Here is a 13,738-nt window from a genome sequence, read left to right as displayed (position 1 = left end):
CAGATTCGGCTCAAACAAGGGACTAAACACGTTTCGCAATTATGCCACATCAATGTGGAACGCCCTACCCAAAGCAGTAAAGGAATGTGAATCCCTACCCACATTCAAAACCGCTCTTAAAGAGCACCTACGGGAGGCTGCAATTCGAAACTGGCCACCGTAAATGTCCAAACCCCCCACCCCCTCCTAATAGACAGTCTCCTCCCCACCGCATGTATATATTCTCCCCCTCCAAATATACAGTTTCCTCACCACCGGATGTATATTTCTCTCCCACCCACCCACCCCCTCCTAATGTACAGTCCCCTCCCCATCATATGTATATACTCTGTCAGGATCTATGAGTAACAGTACTGTATATTTGGATACCGCATATGTCACAAATGTATCAGTACTAAATACCTATATGTCCCTATGCCATAAATGTCATGTATGTTGAGTAGGGATCGGTACCTTTCACATTTGAACCGATACGGTACCGGTACCTGTGAATCGATACCGGTACCCAACGGTACCTTTTTTCGGTACTTTAGTCTCAAGAAATTTTATTTAACTACCTCAGTCATGAAAAAAAATAATCCAAACTTCAAATAACTACAATTTCGACCGTTTTCGGCTTGCCATTGCTCCGACTGCTTTGTTGTTGAATCAAGTCAAATCCTAGGTAAGCATATATTGTTTGTGTGAACGTTGACATGAAAAGAAAAAAGGTAAAATCTTTTTTTTTAAGTAAAAAGAAATTAAAAAAAAAAATTAAATTTCTTTGGTATCTCACTTGAATCGATACTCGGTAGTACCGACGTGTTTCGGTTCGGTACCTCAAAAGTACCGAATTCGGTACCCATCCCTAATGTTGAGTATGTCATAAATGTCAGTAGAACCTCGCTAACGCCAACTCCCTCAGTAAGGGAGGTAGTTCAGACATGATGAGAGGTTCAGAGGACCAGTGGAACCTCGCTAACGCCAACTCCCTCAGTAAGGGAGGTAGTTCAGACATGATGAGAGGTTCAGAGGACCAGTAGAACATCGCTAATGCCAACCCCCTCAGTAAGGGAGGTAGTTCAGACATGATGAGAGGTTCAGAGGACCAGTAGAACATCGCTAATGCCAACCCCCTCAGTAAGGGAGGTAGTTCAGACATGATGAGAGGTTCAGAGGACCAGTAGAACCTCGCTAACGCCAACCCCCTCAGTAAGGGAGGTAGTTCAGACATGATGAGAGGTTCAGAGGACCGGTAGAACCTCGCTAACGCCAACCCCCTCAGTAAGGGTGGTAGTTCAGACTTGGTGAGAGGTTCAGAGGACCAGTAGAACCTCGCTAATGCCAACCCCCTCAGTAAGGGTGGTAGTTCAGACTTGGTGAGAGGTTCAGAGGACCAGTAGAACCTCGCTAATGCCAACCCCCTCAGTAAGGGTGGTAGTTCAGACTTGGTGAGAGGTTCAGAGGACCGGTAGAACCTCGCTAACGCCAACCCCCTCAGTAAGGGAGGTAGTTCAGACATGATGAGAGGTTCAGAGGACCGGTAGAACCTCGCTAACGCCAACCCCCTCAGTAAGGGAGGTAGTTCAAACTTGGTGAGAGGTTCAGAGGACCCGTAACACACTTTTTTTTTATCCACTTTTTCTCCTTATTTTTCTATTTTTCTCCCATCCCAATTTCGCCTCGCCAATTCTCCCTTCAATTCTCCCCTCCCCTGTCTTGAACGTTGCTAGACTATGCCTCCCACTGGTCGGCTGCAGTGAGGACCAAGCCTTGCATCACGTGTCCCCTCCGGTACACAAGGAGGCAGCTGTCGCATCTTTTCACCTGTACAGCGCGATCTCTCAGTGGCGAGGAGTAACGCGTGGGAGGCTCACGCTGCCCCCGTTACTTCCTGATTCTGCTGTACAGGCGCACCAACCGACCTGTAGGAGTCGCCGTCCACAATGTCCGATCCCCACCCACCAGCTTTCCCACCCCTAACACTGCCAATTGTGTTAGTATGAACGACCAGCCAAGCCAGAAGCAACGCCGAGAGCTGGGCTCGAACCCAGCATCTCCTGCGTTAGTGGCGAGCGCCTTGCCCACTACGCCACTTAGCCGCCCCCCCGTAACACACTTTCAAAGTTAATCATCAAACTTGAGATGAGAATACATTTTTTTACCACCACGCATTTACATTTTACATTTACATTCAGTCATTTAGCTGACACTCTTATCCAAAGTGACTTACAGATTGTGAAGAAGTCACCAGGAGGGGTACATCTCTGGCAGCTAAGGGTAAGTGCCGCTGTTCGTCAAACTTGAGCATTACACTCTGCATAGTAGTATAGACATATTAGCATGATAGGTAGTATAACTCAAACAGTCCTTAAAGCTTGAGATGATCCCCTCTGTTGCAGAGTTTAAAACCTTGATCTCCAACCTTTGTCAATCAAGCGATACCTACATGTTTTAATTGATTGTTATCCTTACTTGTCTTATTGTTATGATTTTATATTCTGTGTGATTTTATATGCCTTTTTTTTGCTTAACTCTGTATGAACACTCGACGTGACTGTGAATGAGGGACACCTCAGTTGCCTTTTGAGTTTAAATAAAAAAATTTTTTTTTATTAAAGTAGTACATGGATAGTAGCATAGTAGTAAGGTACATAATAGTAAAAGACAGATTTTTCGTTCATTCTGCCCCGTTAGATATATCGGAGTCGATTACCAGAGGTCTTTTGGGATGTGAGGTTCTGCTAGTTAGTGTGCCGTGCTGGAAGGCTGACTGACCTTTGTCGATGTGCATCCTCTTTGCTTCGTGATGAGTCATGTCGTGGGCCAGGTCTCCCTCCTTGGGTCCGGGGAGGATACTGGGCGACAGGCCGAGCAGGGCATGGTTCATCGAGAGCCCGTTGTGATGCGCCGCTGGAGAGGAGAGGGCAGGAGGGTCACTGGCCGCTATTTGTTTTATTTAACCTTGATTTAACCAGGCAGTTCAATTAAGAACTAATTCCTATTTACAAAAGGACAAAAGGGCAACAGGGAAAGGGGACAAAAAAAAATATATATATATATATATAATATATATATAGAAAATAGACAGACAATACATACATCACAGAGGTAAGGGAAATAATTAAAACACACATTGAACAAACAACGAAATACAATTACAAGGTATGTAATACATGAAGCAGAACAGATCAATTACAGTTAAAAGGCTGGGTGACAGTTGCAGGTGTGTGTAAACAACTCTGCGATAGAGTCTTTAAAAGTAGTGAGGGGGATCAATTTGTCCATTTTCAAACTCTTTTGCATCTCATTCCAACTGCTGGGAGCAGCAAATTGGAAGGAGGATTGACCGAAGGAAGTGTTAACACGGGGAACATCTAGCGAGATATGGTGAGCAGCTCTGGTGTTATAGGCAGTAGATGAAAATGTTAACAGGTGTATAAAATATGGAGGGGTCAGACCAAGGAGGGTTTTGGAAATGAGTGTAAGCCAATGCATTTCTTGTTGAGAGCGTAATGATGGCCAATTTACAGAAGTCTACCAATGTAGTCTACATATCAGAGGGAGCAATCTGTCTGGACTAAACAACTGTCAGCTCACTACGTCAGCTTCTAAAACATTTATTTACAACCGCTCCTTCCGATTGGACAAGAGGCCTTCCACGAATGCTAACTGTACACAACGTTTGTACACAATGACGATGCTTTGGAATGCACACGCAATTATGGTTTCACGGGACGGCTCGGACCAACCGCACGGCGTCCGGCGACCTGTCCCTGCCAGCGCCTCCGAACAGAATGTCCCTGGAGTGTCTCCCTGGAAGACAAGTTTGGAGACGGAAGCCTAGAGTGTCGCCTACAAGATGATGGTGATGGAAAAAAAGGGTCTATTTGGTTGTTAAGTCTGACGTATATTCATGTCCGGGGCCAAGCGTTCCGCTTCAGACAGCGGGAGATACTAGGAGCACATACCCCTTTTTTATCATTCATTTCATCTATTTTTTTTTGGTCCACTTTTTCTCCTCCTGTTTTTCTGTGTTTTTCTCCCATCCCAATTTTTTGTCGTTATGCCAATTCCCCCCTCCCCTTCCTGGTTGTTGCTTGCATGTGCCCCCCACTGGTCGGTCTAGTGAGCCCTGAAGTCTATCAGATGCTTCCTCCGAGACATAGGAGACAGCCAGCAGCATCTTTTCACCTGCCAGCGCGGACTCTCATTGGTGAGGTGTAACGTGTGGGAGGTCACGCTACCCTCACCATCTCCCTCCCTCGCTGTGCAGGCGCCCTGACCGACCTGTAGGAGTTGCTGTTTTACAACGACCAGAATACCACCCCACCGGCTTCCCTCCCGCTGACTCTGCCAATTGAGCCAGTATGACGGCCGGCCAAGCCGGAGGCAACGCTGACAGCCGGATTCGATACCAGTGTCTCTCGCGTTGGTGATGAGCGCTTAGTCCGCTGCGCCACCCAGCCGCCCTATCATTCAGATCTATTAAAACAACAAGGGATTGAGGCACGTTGAAAAGACCAGAGCCTCAGCCAACGCAGGAAGCTTGGCCCCCGGAAACTGTTTAATGGAAGGTTGATACGTCACAACTTAACAACGCCGTAAGAACCAAAGACTGTTCAGAGAAGTCGGTTCACTTAAGGAGTTTTCCCTATCTAAGAGTCTGTCAACATATCATCGTTTTTCTTCCATACCGATAATTTTTCCCTACAGCTTCTACATGTGCAGAGGTTTCTGCCACCAAGTCCTTGGCAACCACTCAGGCTTTTAGCAGAGACTGTTATTCATTTTACACATCTTTAAGACTCGTGGTTCACCTCACGATGCAATAAATTATATTTTTATATCAATATAAAATCACATTAAATAATTTTCTCTCCATCTTTAGTGTTACAGATTACCCCATTCAAAATGACCAGTGATCCATCTCCTCATTAGACCATCTCTGTAGGAACTGTTACGAACTGGCTCAAGCTCGCAACAAGAATGGGGAGACAGAGGCACAACTACAAGGAACAACTTGACCAGTATCACTCCACTTTGTCTACATTTAATCAATTCACTATTCCAATTCCAATCGTTACATTTTGCTTGCTAACTACAAAATAAAATAAAAAATCTTTTACAGACGACCAACATATAATTATCCATAGGCATAGATTTAGGGGGGGGGTTGCAGGGGACATGTCCCCCCCAATATTGAGAAGAGGTACATTTGTCCCCCTCAAAAAATATAGCTAAAATGAAAGACAACCTCAAAGAAAGAGAGAGCCTTCCTGCATTATATTACATCATTATTTGTGTCGGTGGGTAACTGAATGTTGTCTTTCCCTTTACATAAATAAATACATTTCCACCAAAAATTGAAAAGGCACAGATTGGTGCAGAAAAGTACACCAGAATGCAGGAAATTAAGTGTTTGACTAACTTTGAATAATTGAGGTTTGAGTTGAAACCAAACCCACACCCTTGTAATTATCAGAACCCAAATATCCTCTTCTGTGAATGTTTGAAATTATTTAAAAATAAATTGCAATAATAATAATAATTTTGATGCCAGCGGCCCTGAGATAACAGTCCTTCTCACACGTGATTAATTGCTCCCAGCTAGCTGACTCGGTGCATGCTGAGGCAATATGGCTGACTCACGTATCCTATCCGAGGAGCTCTCTGTGCGGGCTGGCGAGCTGGAGACGCTGCTGCTGCGATGGGACGAGGGGTGGCTGCCTGGCCTCCTGCCGTCCTCCAGGGAGGGAGCAGGGGACGGGCTGTCCGGTACCCGCTCCTGCAACCCCAACAGCCACAGAACACAAAAACAAACGCAACATAAGGATCCGATACTGTATGTGCGAGCGTTCGAAACCACACGCGGTCAGTGGTAGACGTGTGAATGTGTCGACCCTTTTATGAACCGTGACTGTCTGTCCCGTGTGTTTGAGACAAAGCCCCTCATAGGCTTGTATATTAGGTATTGTATTCATAACTTGTAGATCACTAGGGCTACGTTCAGACTGCAGGCAGAAGTGGCCAAGATCAGATTTTATTTTGCTTATGTGACTCAGATCAGTTTTTTTTCCTGATCTAATCTTTTCAATTCTGATTTAGGCCACTTTCATATGTGGTCCTAAATCAGATACAAGTCTAATTTGTTTTAATTAGCTGGCCTCCACTGCATTCAACTTATGAATTAAACCATAAACTGTGACTTCAGTGTGCTCCATGTTTACGTCCATCATCATTATTGTTAATTTGCGTATGTGGGTCAGTTCTGGAGCGTGCCCAGTTCACACTGGAATCTGATATTGGCAACATTTAAAACAAAAAAAGCATTAAAGCTTCCAGTGTGAACATAGCCTCACTCTGCTAATCCACTCACGGTTGGCCACCCTGCCCCTAGTGGCAACTCAAAGACATGACACCTTGTGTAAGAGCAGTTCAATCTATGCCACAGTGTCTCCTTGTTGATGATGATGAATCGTTTATTTTTGGTCTTTGTTTACAGATCAATCAAAAACACACTTGTGTGGACTTTAAATTTGTTTTAAATATATATATATATATCACAAATGTACATATTCAAAGTAAGCTCACACACAAAATCCAAACTCAATGACCGAAAAAAGGAATAGGCTGAAGCACATGCTTAGTTTTGCCTATCGTTTACAATTCTTAAAAACCAAATATACTTTTATATAAGAAAGAAAAACAAAAAATATGCTGCAAGATATAATTTTTTTTTTATGTTTACTCAAAACTGTACTCCTGAATAATTTTATCCTTTAGGGCTTTTTTAAATCTCCCCTGAGAAGTACACAACTTCAACCCATCACTAAGGCTATTCCACAATTGAACTCCCAAAATGTAAACACATCTAGCTTTTACATTAGTTCTTACCTTTTTACATGTTTTAAGAATACACAACCCTCTTAAATTATACTTTCCTTCTCTTGGTTGAAAGAGACATTGAATACAAGCTGGTAGGTTCTTACTCTTGACAAATGCTCTCCACGGTTTTTATGTACACCATATCTACAAATTTTAATGTGCAGGACTTCATGAATAATGGATTTGTCGATTCAAGGTAACTAGCTTTGTTTATTATTCTAATAGCTCTTTTCTGTAGTTTAATAATAGGATCTATATTTGTTTTATAAACATTCCCCCAGACCTCAACACAATATAACATGAATGGCACAACAAGTGAAAAATACAATATGCAAACATTTCTGATTTAACAGCTCCCTTGTTTTGTACAGAATGCCAACAGATTTGGCAAATTTACCTTTGATAGATTGTATGTGGCTTCCAACAGAGTTTGTGATCTATAATCACACCTAAGAATTTTGTTTCATATATTTGATTCTGAAATGCTTCCTCTCTATGTTGGAGTTTAAAATCCCTATGGGAGCATACTATACAGTGTCTGGGTATTCCTCTAAGATGCAGCTTCAACATCTTGTATCCTACACCTGTGGAATGGTTTGGGATGTGCGTACATCTCTGCGGACTGGAGTTTACCTTTATAACAGAGGTGACCATTCTGGAGGGCAGGCTCTGGCCCTGAGCCGCGGCTGCCATGTTTGCGATGGTGCTGAGGTGGTTCATTTGGCTCATCGCCATGGTGACAGAGGCAGGGGGCAGGCTGACAGGGATCAGGGGGTGTGGCATCATCATGAATGGGAGTTCCAGGCCTAAGACAGACAGGAAGAGGGAGTTGATCAGTGGATGATGCATACTATGACTTAGATGTTCACAGGGGGAACCGATATTATTGTATTAAATACGGGCCAGGATGAAATACAGATCGTTGCCAAGGTAACACACTGTCATCAACAATGTCAACAGTAGGAATTCAACTAAATAAATTAAGTTTTATCTAGTTTCAATATTAGGCATGTTACCTTGCTAGCTAAGGAAAAATATTATTTACCAGCTTTAACATTACAGCAACATCTCTATGTTGTATTTGATTCCGTCAGAATGTCTTATATGTCTGTCAATCAACCACAGGATGTGGTTTAATTAGGTTTCATGATATCCTTCATTTTCTGGTAATTTTTTTTTTAACAAAAGTTTTTATTGGTTTGTACAATTACAAAGTCAGAATTATTCATTCACCCTTTTTCCCTTTTTTTATAATCTACCCCATCCCACCCCCAAACCCACCCTTTTTCTGGTCATTTAACCTTTTCACTACCACACAACAGAAGGTTAACCTTTCAATACCAGTGAAAGTGAAAGGGTTAACCTTATGTAGTGTGGTAGTGAAAGGGTTAACCCTTTGTCATGTGGCAGTGAAAGGGTTAACCTTCTGTATTGTCGCAGTGGAAGGGTTAACCCTTTGGTAGTGCAGTAGTGAAAGGGTTAAACAAATTAAGTAGAATCGTATAATATATCCGGAAGTGATCCATATTTCACACTGAGCACATGTTCAACACGACACCGGCTCTAGCTGGGAACTGAGGAGGAAGGGAAAAAGAGGCCCATCTTTGTTTTTAAATCACTAATCAGTAATTCCCACCAGTGACATGGCCTTTAATGGTGATCAACTGTAACATCAATGACTTGGTGTCGGCCCTCAGAAACATTTAGAATAATTATGAATAAGTGCTTCTCGGGGTACCATTCAGTGTTAGCATAAAAGGCATAAATGTTTTACAACGTGTGTTAATAATAGATACAATTACAATAATAATAAAGAAAATGGGGATGATAACTATATATACACAGCGATTCAAAGAATAAAGTTTACACAGCTGTAAAGAAGCATCAATTATTCTGTGATGAATAAAAAGGGGGCGCATTATGGAAATTGGCTCAATATTTGCATAGACATATCTGTGTGAAAATAAGGCAATCTTAAACGCTGTTACCCAAATGACTTGTTAAACGTGCTAATGAACGAGGCTATAGAGTGGCTCAGGAGCTACTTTGCGGAGGGAACCCAGTGTGTATACAGTATACAGATGGTCACAAATCAAGCTTCATGAAGATCACTAAAGGAGTCCCCCAAGGTACACATTTTTGTCTTATCTTCTATTTTTTATAAATAACATTGGGGAGGACATGCTTACAGCTGAAGTGCATATGTATGCAGATGATACAATGGTCTACTCAGTGGGCTCCAGACTGCCGTTCAACAGCTCCATGCCTCGTTGTATGGTCTAAAGCTGGATTTCAATGCTAAGAAAACCAAATTGATGATCTTTTCCAGAGCTCAGATACTGTGGGAATTCATACCTTAGGAGGGGACTCAATTGAAATAGTATCATGATCCTACAAGTACTTGAGTATTTTGGTTGGATGCTAGGCTTTCTTTTAGAGTGCCTATTGAGAACCTAGTGGAAAGAACCGAAGGTTAGGCTGGATTTTTATTATCGAAATGACTCCTTCATTTAGCAGTTAGGAGAACACTTGTAGCTACAGGCTACGTTCTTAACCCTTGTGTGGTGTTCGGGTCTGTGGGACCCGTTTTAGAATAGAATAGAATAGAATAGAATAGAATAGAATAGAATAGAATAGAATAGAATAGAATAGAATAGAATAGAATAGAATAGAATAGAAATCCTTTAATGATCCCGAGGGAAATTCGGCACTACAGATCACTCACATTGAACAACAATGTGCACATTTAGGTATAGGTATAAAATAGGAATAAGAATATAATAATATTAAAATAAGAATAAAATAGAATAAAGAATACAATACGGTCCGGTATATACATTCTGGTACGTATATACATTCTAAAATGTTAAATATACAACTATCCAGCCAAAAATATACAGAAATATACAGTAATAAGTGTGAAAATGTACAGATGCAGCTATCAGGACTCTGAGCTCTGCTCTGCTCTGCTACTGCTGTAATCAGGCCCATTAACCTGGCAGTGCTGTTAACGAGGCGTTAACGATACTGCACCCTTGCAGTAGAGGTTTGATTTTTAAGAGCTGGATCTGTAAAGTGAAGTGTCCAGGAGGATTTTGAGAAGTGTACAATTCAGGGTGGCCGGGTTGCGCAGCGGACTAAGCATCTGTCTACCACCGCAGATACACTGGTATCGAATCCAGCTGTCAGCGGTGCCTCCGGCTTGGCCGGTCGTCATACTGACACAATTGGCAGTGTCAGCGGGAGGGAAGCCGGTGGGGTGGTAATCTGGTCGTTGTAAACAGCGACTCCTGCACAGCGAGGAAGGGATCTGGGTGAGTTAGTGTGCCCTCCCACGCGTTACACTCACCCAATGAGAGTCCTCGCTGCCAGGTGAAAAGAGGCTGCTGGCTGTCTCCTATGTATCGGAGGAAGCATGTGATAGACTTCGGGGCTCCCTAGACCGGCAAGTAGGGGCAAATGCGCGCAACGACCAGGAAGGGGAGGGGAGAATTGGCATAACGACTAAATTGGGATGGGAGGAAAATACAAAAAAAATAGGAGGAGAAAAAGTGGATACGAAAAAAAAAGAAGTGTACAATTCAATTCAATTCAATTTCAATTTACCATGGCTCATTTTATGTGAAGAACATGTAAAATAACACATTTTCATTGAGTGCACACTGTGCACCCCCCTACACATTTATATTACATACGTGGACGTAGTGTTCAGGTCCACTGTAGCCGAAAGTGTGGAAACTCTAGGTGAAAACTACTAAATAATGGTCAACATTTTACAAAAAAGTTCACTGTGTAGTACCTTCACTGTCTGCCTCCACCTTGTTTCATTTATATTTTTCAAGATAAACATAATTTATTCCATTCATGTCTTGATTATAATGGATTCCTTTTTTGGGTCACATTTTATCACAAAAAGCACTTATATATAAATATGATATAGCAGAGGTAAATGCCAAATGTTAACCGATTGCTTGCAACTGAGATAAAGTTAACAACTCTTAAGTATTTTTACATCAAGTTTAATGGCTTTACTGTCATAAAAACCCCAGTAATGTTGTGGCTCCATCAGACCCTGTGAACATTGGGTGAGTAACAAAAAACGCAAACACCACAGACATTATTTACATGCATGCTGCCTCCTCTTCACGTCGCCGTCTAGACTGTGTAATACAGACCTCTACGTTTTATATCCAACTCATTGTTCTGTAAACATCACTGTGCACTTTATAATTTGATTTCCTGGTCTTCATTATTAAGCCTAAGGAGACGGAAACATGGGTATGTTTTTGTTTACAAAGCCATACTGGGTAAACTCAACTGTGTATCTGTGTAATCTGTAATCTCACCACCAGCTCCACTAGACGGCTGCTCTACCAGGTACCCAGGGTTTTGCTCAGAACTTTGTCTTTTTTTCCTATTCTGCGCCCTGGTCATGGAATAACCTTCAGAACGCACTACAGCTTAATGGTGTTGTCTCCCTGGGAGAGTTCAAAGCTCTGGTAAAGAAAACAACAGCAACTTTGTAGCCGAAGAGTGCAATTGCTATGCGTAAAATGGATTTTGTGTTCTAGATCTGTTTCTTGTCTGTTTTTAACATGCTCTATTTTATCCTCTTTTTGTAACTTGATAATGGTGCGCTATCCTGGCCAGGTTTTCCTCGAAAAATAGATTTGAACCTCAAGGGATTTCCTGTTGAAATAAATGTAAAACATTTAATAAATAGAAGTGACAAACAAGTACCGATGGACTACAGTATGGCAACGACTTTGCATAATTATAAAAGCCTACTACTGTATATTCTGGAGAAGAGAGAGAGAGAGAGAGAGAGAGAGAGAGAGAGAGAGAGAGAGAGAGAGAGAGAGAGAGAGAGAGAGAGAGAGAGAGAACAGAAACAGCAAGAGGAAAGACAGTCACTTTCAACCCTTACAATCACAGGATTTTCATCTATTTCTCCTTTGCATGCGCGCCTGGTGTCCCGTTACAACATCAAGAGATGTACAAATGTTTCACATTAGCCCATTCCTGTTTCTGCAACAGTCGTCTAATTGGGTAAAATTGAAGGCATTAGTGGTCCAAAAATCCAAAGAATGCCTAATAAAGATGCCATGGGGGGTTGGTGGCACTGAGACTGTATGTACGTAGACTTCTGAATGTGCCTTAATGAAAACAGCCCCGGCTTTCAAAGGACATGCGCTCCACACATAAGGTCAAAGCTAGGTGTCTGTCGCCCCCCTACCCCGCCCGCCCCCCCTCCCTCCCTCCTCCGCTCTGGTGGGACTTTGAACTGAAGGATCAAAAGTGACTGGGAACATTTTGGGCTCATTCCTTCGCCACTCAGATGCTTTTTCCTCGAGTGCTTTAAAGAAAAAGACCTCATAGCCAACTATTGGATCTGATTGAGCCTCTGTTTTTTTTTTGGCAGCCTGGTTCAAGGTAGAGAGTGTCGTGAAAGAGAGAGACAGAGAGACACAGCGAGAGAGAGAGAGAAGAGAGAGAGAGAGAGAGAGAGAGAGAGAGAGAGAGAGAGAGAGAGAGAGAGAGAGAGAGAGAAAACAGCACCACCACCGAAAGCTGATCTACAAAACAACTCCCGCCTTTCTTCTCTAACAAAACATCAGTCGCCAAAGGGCAAGAAGATCTGCATGGCAGAGCCTCTAAAAGAGAAGGACACTGGTGGAGAAATGAAAGGGACATGAAGAAGCACTCCTACACTCTCTGCCTCCCCCCCCCCCCCCACCTTCCCCCCGTCCAAAAGAAAAACATTGATTTCCATAAGAAAGATGGCATGCAAGTCAATGGCGAGTATTCCCAATCCCAAACAATCAAAAAAGAGAGCCATATATAGAGAGAGATGAAAGGAGGAGGAAGCCGGGCAGCCAGCACCTTGTATCAGTGCCTCTCCTGAGCTCGGTGTGAATCAATTACCACTCAGCGGGCTAAGCTCAATTAAAACACGCCACAGAGGGCCTGCTTGCCGGGGTACTTACGGCAGGACGACACAGAGAGGGCCGGGGCTACCTATCTACCTTTCACACTCGACACTCGAGGGCCGGAGTGGAGAGACTTATACCCCCTTTAAGGTGGATCTACTACACCCACTCACATCACATGCAAACACATACTGTACATGCACACACACACACACACACGCAAACACACGCACGCACGCACACACACACGCACACACACACACACACACACACACACACACACACACACACACAACCCCACATACACAGAGGGCACACATACACGTACACGCACAAACATGCACGCACACACAATCATATTTTCAGAAAAATCGACATACCGTGTACATGAGACATGCGGGAGACAAACACAATGGCATGACTTTGCTTTTGTCATTCAAATCCTTCTCCTTTTGTTGTGCTGTAGTGAGTGATGTGTCTTGTGCTTCACTACAGCACTGCTCTATTATATATATCAACCTGAAACACTGTACAGTATATATATAGATATACATCCACCTGAAACGCTGTTCTATGATATATATATATAAGTCAAGTTAGACCGCGCTCTCAATAATTGACACTGGGTGCTGTAATCCCGAAGATTTAAGTAGAAAAAAGCAGGAAGCCGGACGAGCACTGTCAGGTTTCGACAATTTTTTATCGCAGCCGAATACAACAGACATGTTTCGGAACAGGTGTTCCTTCTTCAGTGTTAATGGCTAGCAATATTAGTTTGAAAAGATAGTGGCTATGTACAAGGTGGGCAGGAAGTGACATCAATACAGGTATGCCTGGGATTGCTGGTCAACTTTGACCCTAGGAAGGACATTATAATGTGAAGTCAATTAAAAAATTACAAAAATGACCAGAAACAAAATAAACCATCTTCACCTTAGCTA

General features: G+C 42.8%; 1 protein-coding gene across 1 annotated transcript in view; it reads right to left on the bottom strand.

Annotated features, from left to right (window-relative positions):
• The window catches only part of dachd (dachshund d), a 129,559-nt gene that overhangs the window by 51,539 nt on the left and 64,282 nt on the right, over nucleotides 1–13,738 (bottom strand). The window contains exons 5-7 of the mRNA XM_084311471.1: nucleotides 7,502–7,673; nucleotides 5,632–5,783; nucleotides 2,758–2,892 (exon numbers count right to left, since the gene is read on the bottom strand). Of these exons, the coding sequence (XP_084167597.1) occupies nucleotides 2,758–2,892; nucleotides 5,632–5,783; nucleotides 7,502–7,673 (459 nt within the window). The remainder of the gene's footprint in view (nucleotides 1–2,757; nucleotides 2,893–5,631; nucleotides 5,784–7,501; nucleotides 7,674–13,738) is intronic.

Source organism: Notolepis coatsorum, assembly GCF_963971535.1.
Source record: "Notolepis coatsorum genome assembly, chromosome: 3".
Taxonomy (NCBI): Eukaryota; Metazoa; Chordata; class Actinopteri; order Aulopiformes; family Paralepididae; genus Notolepis; species Notolepis coatsorum.
This window is presented reverse-complemented; position numbering and strand designations above follow the sequence as displayed.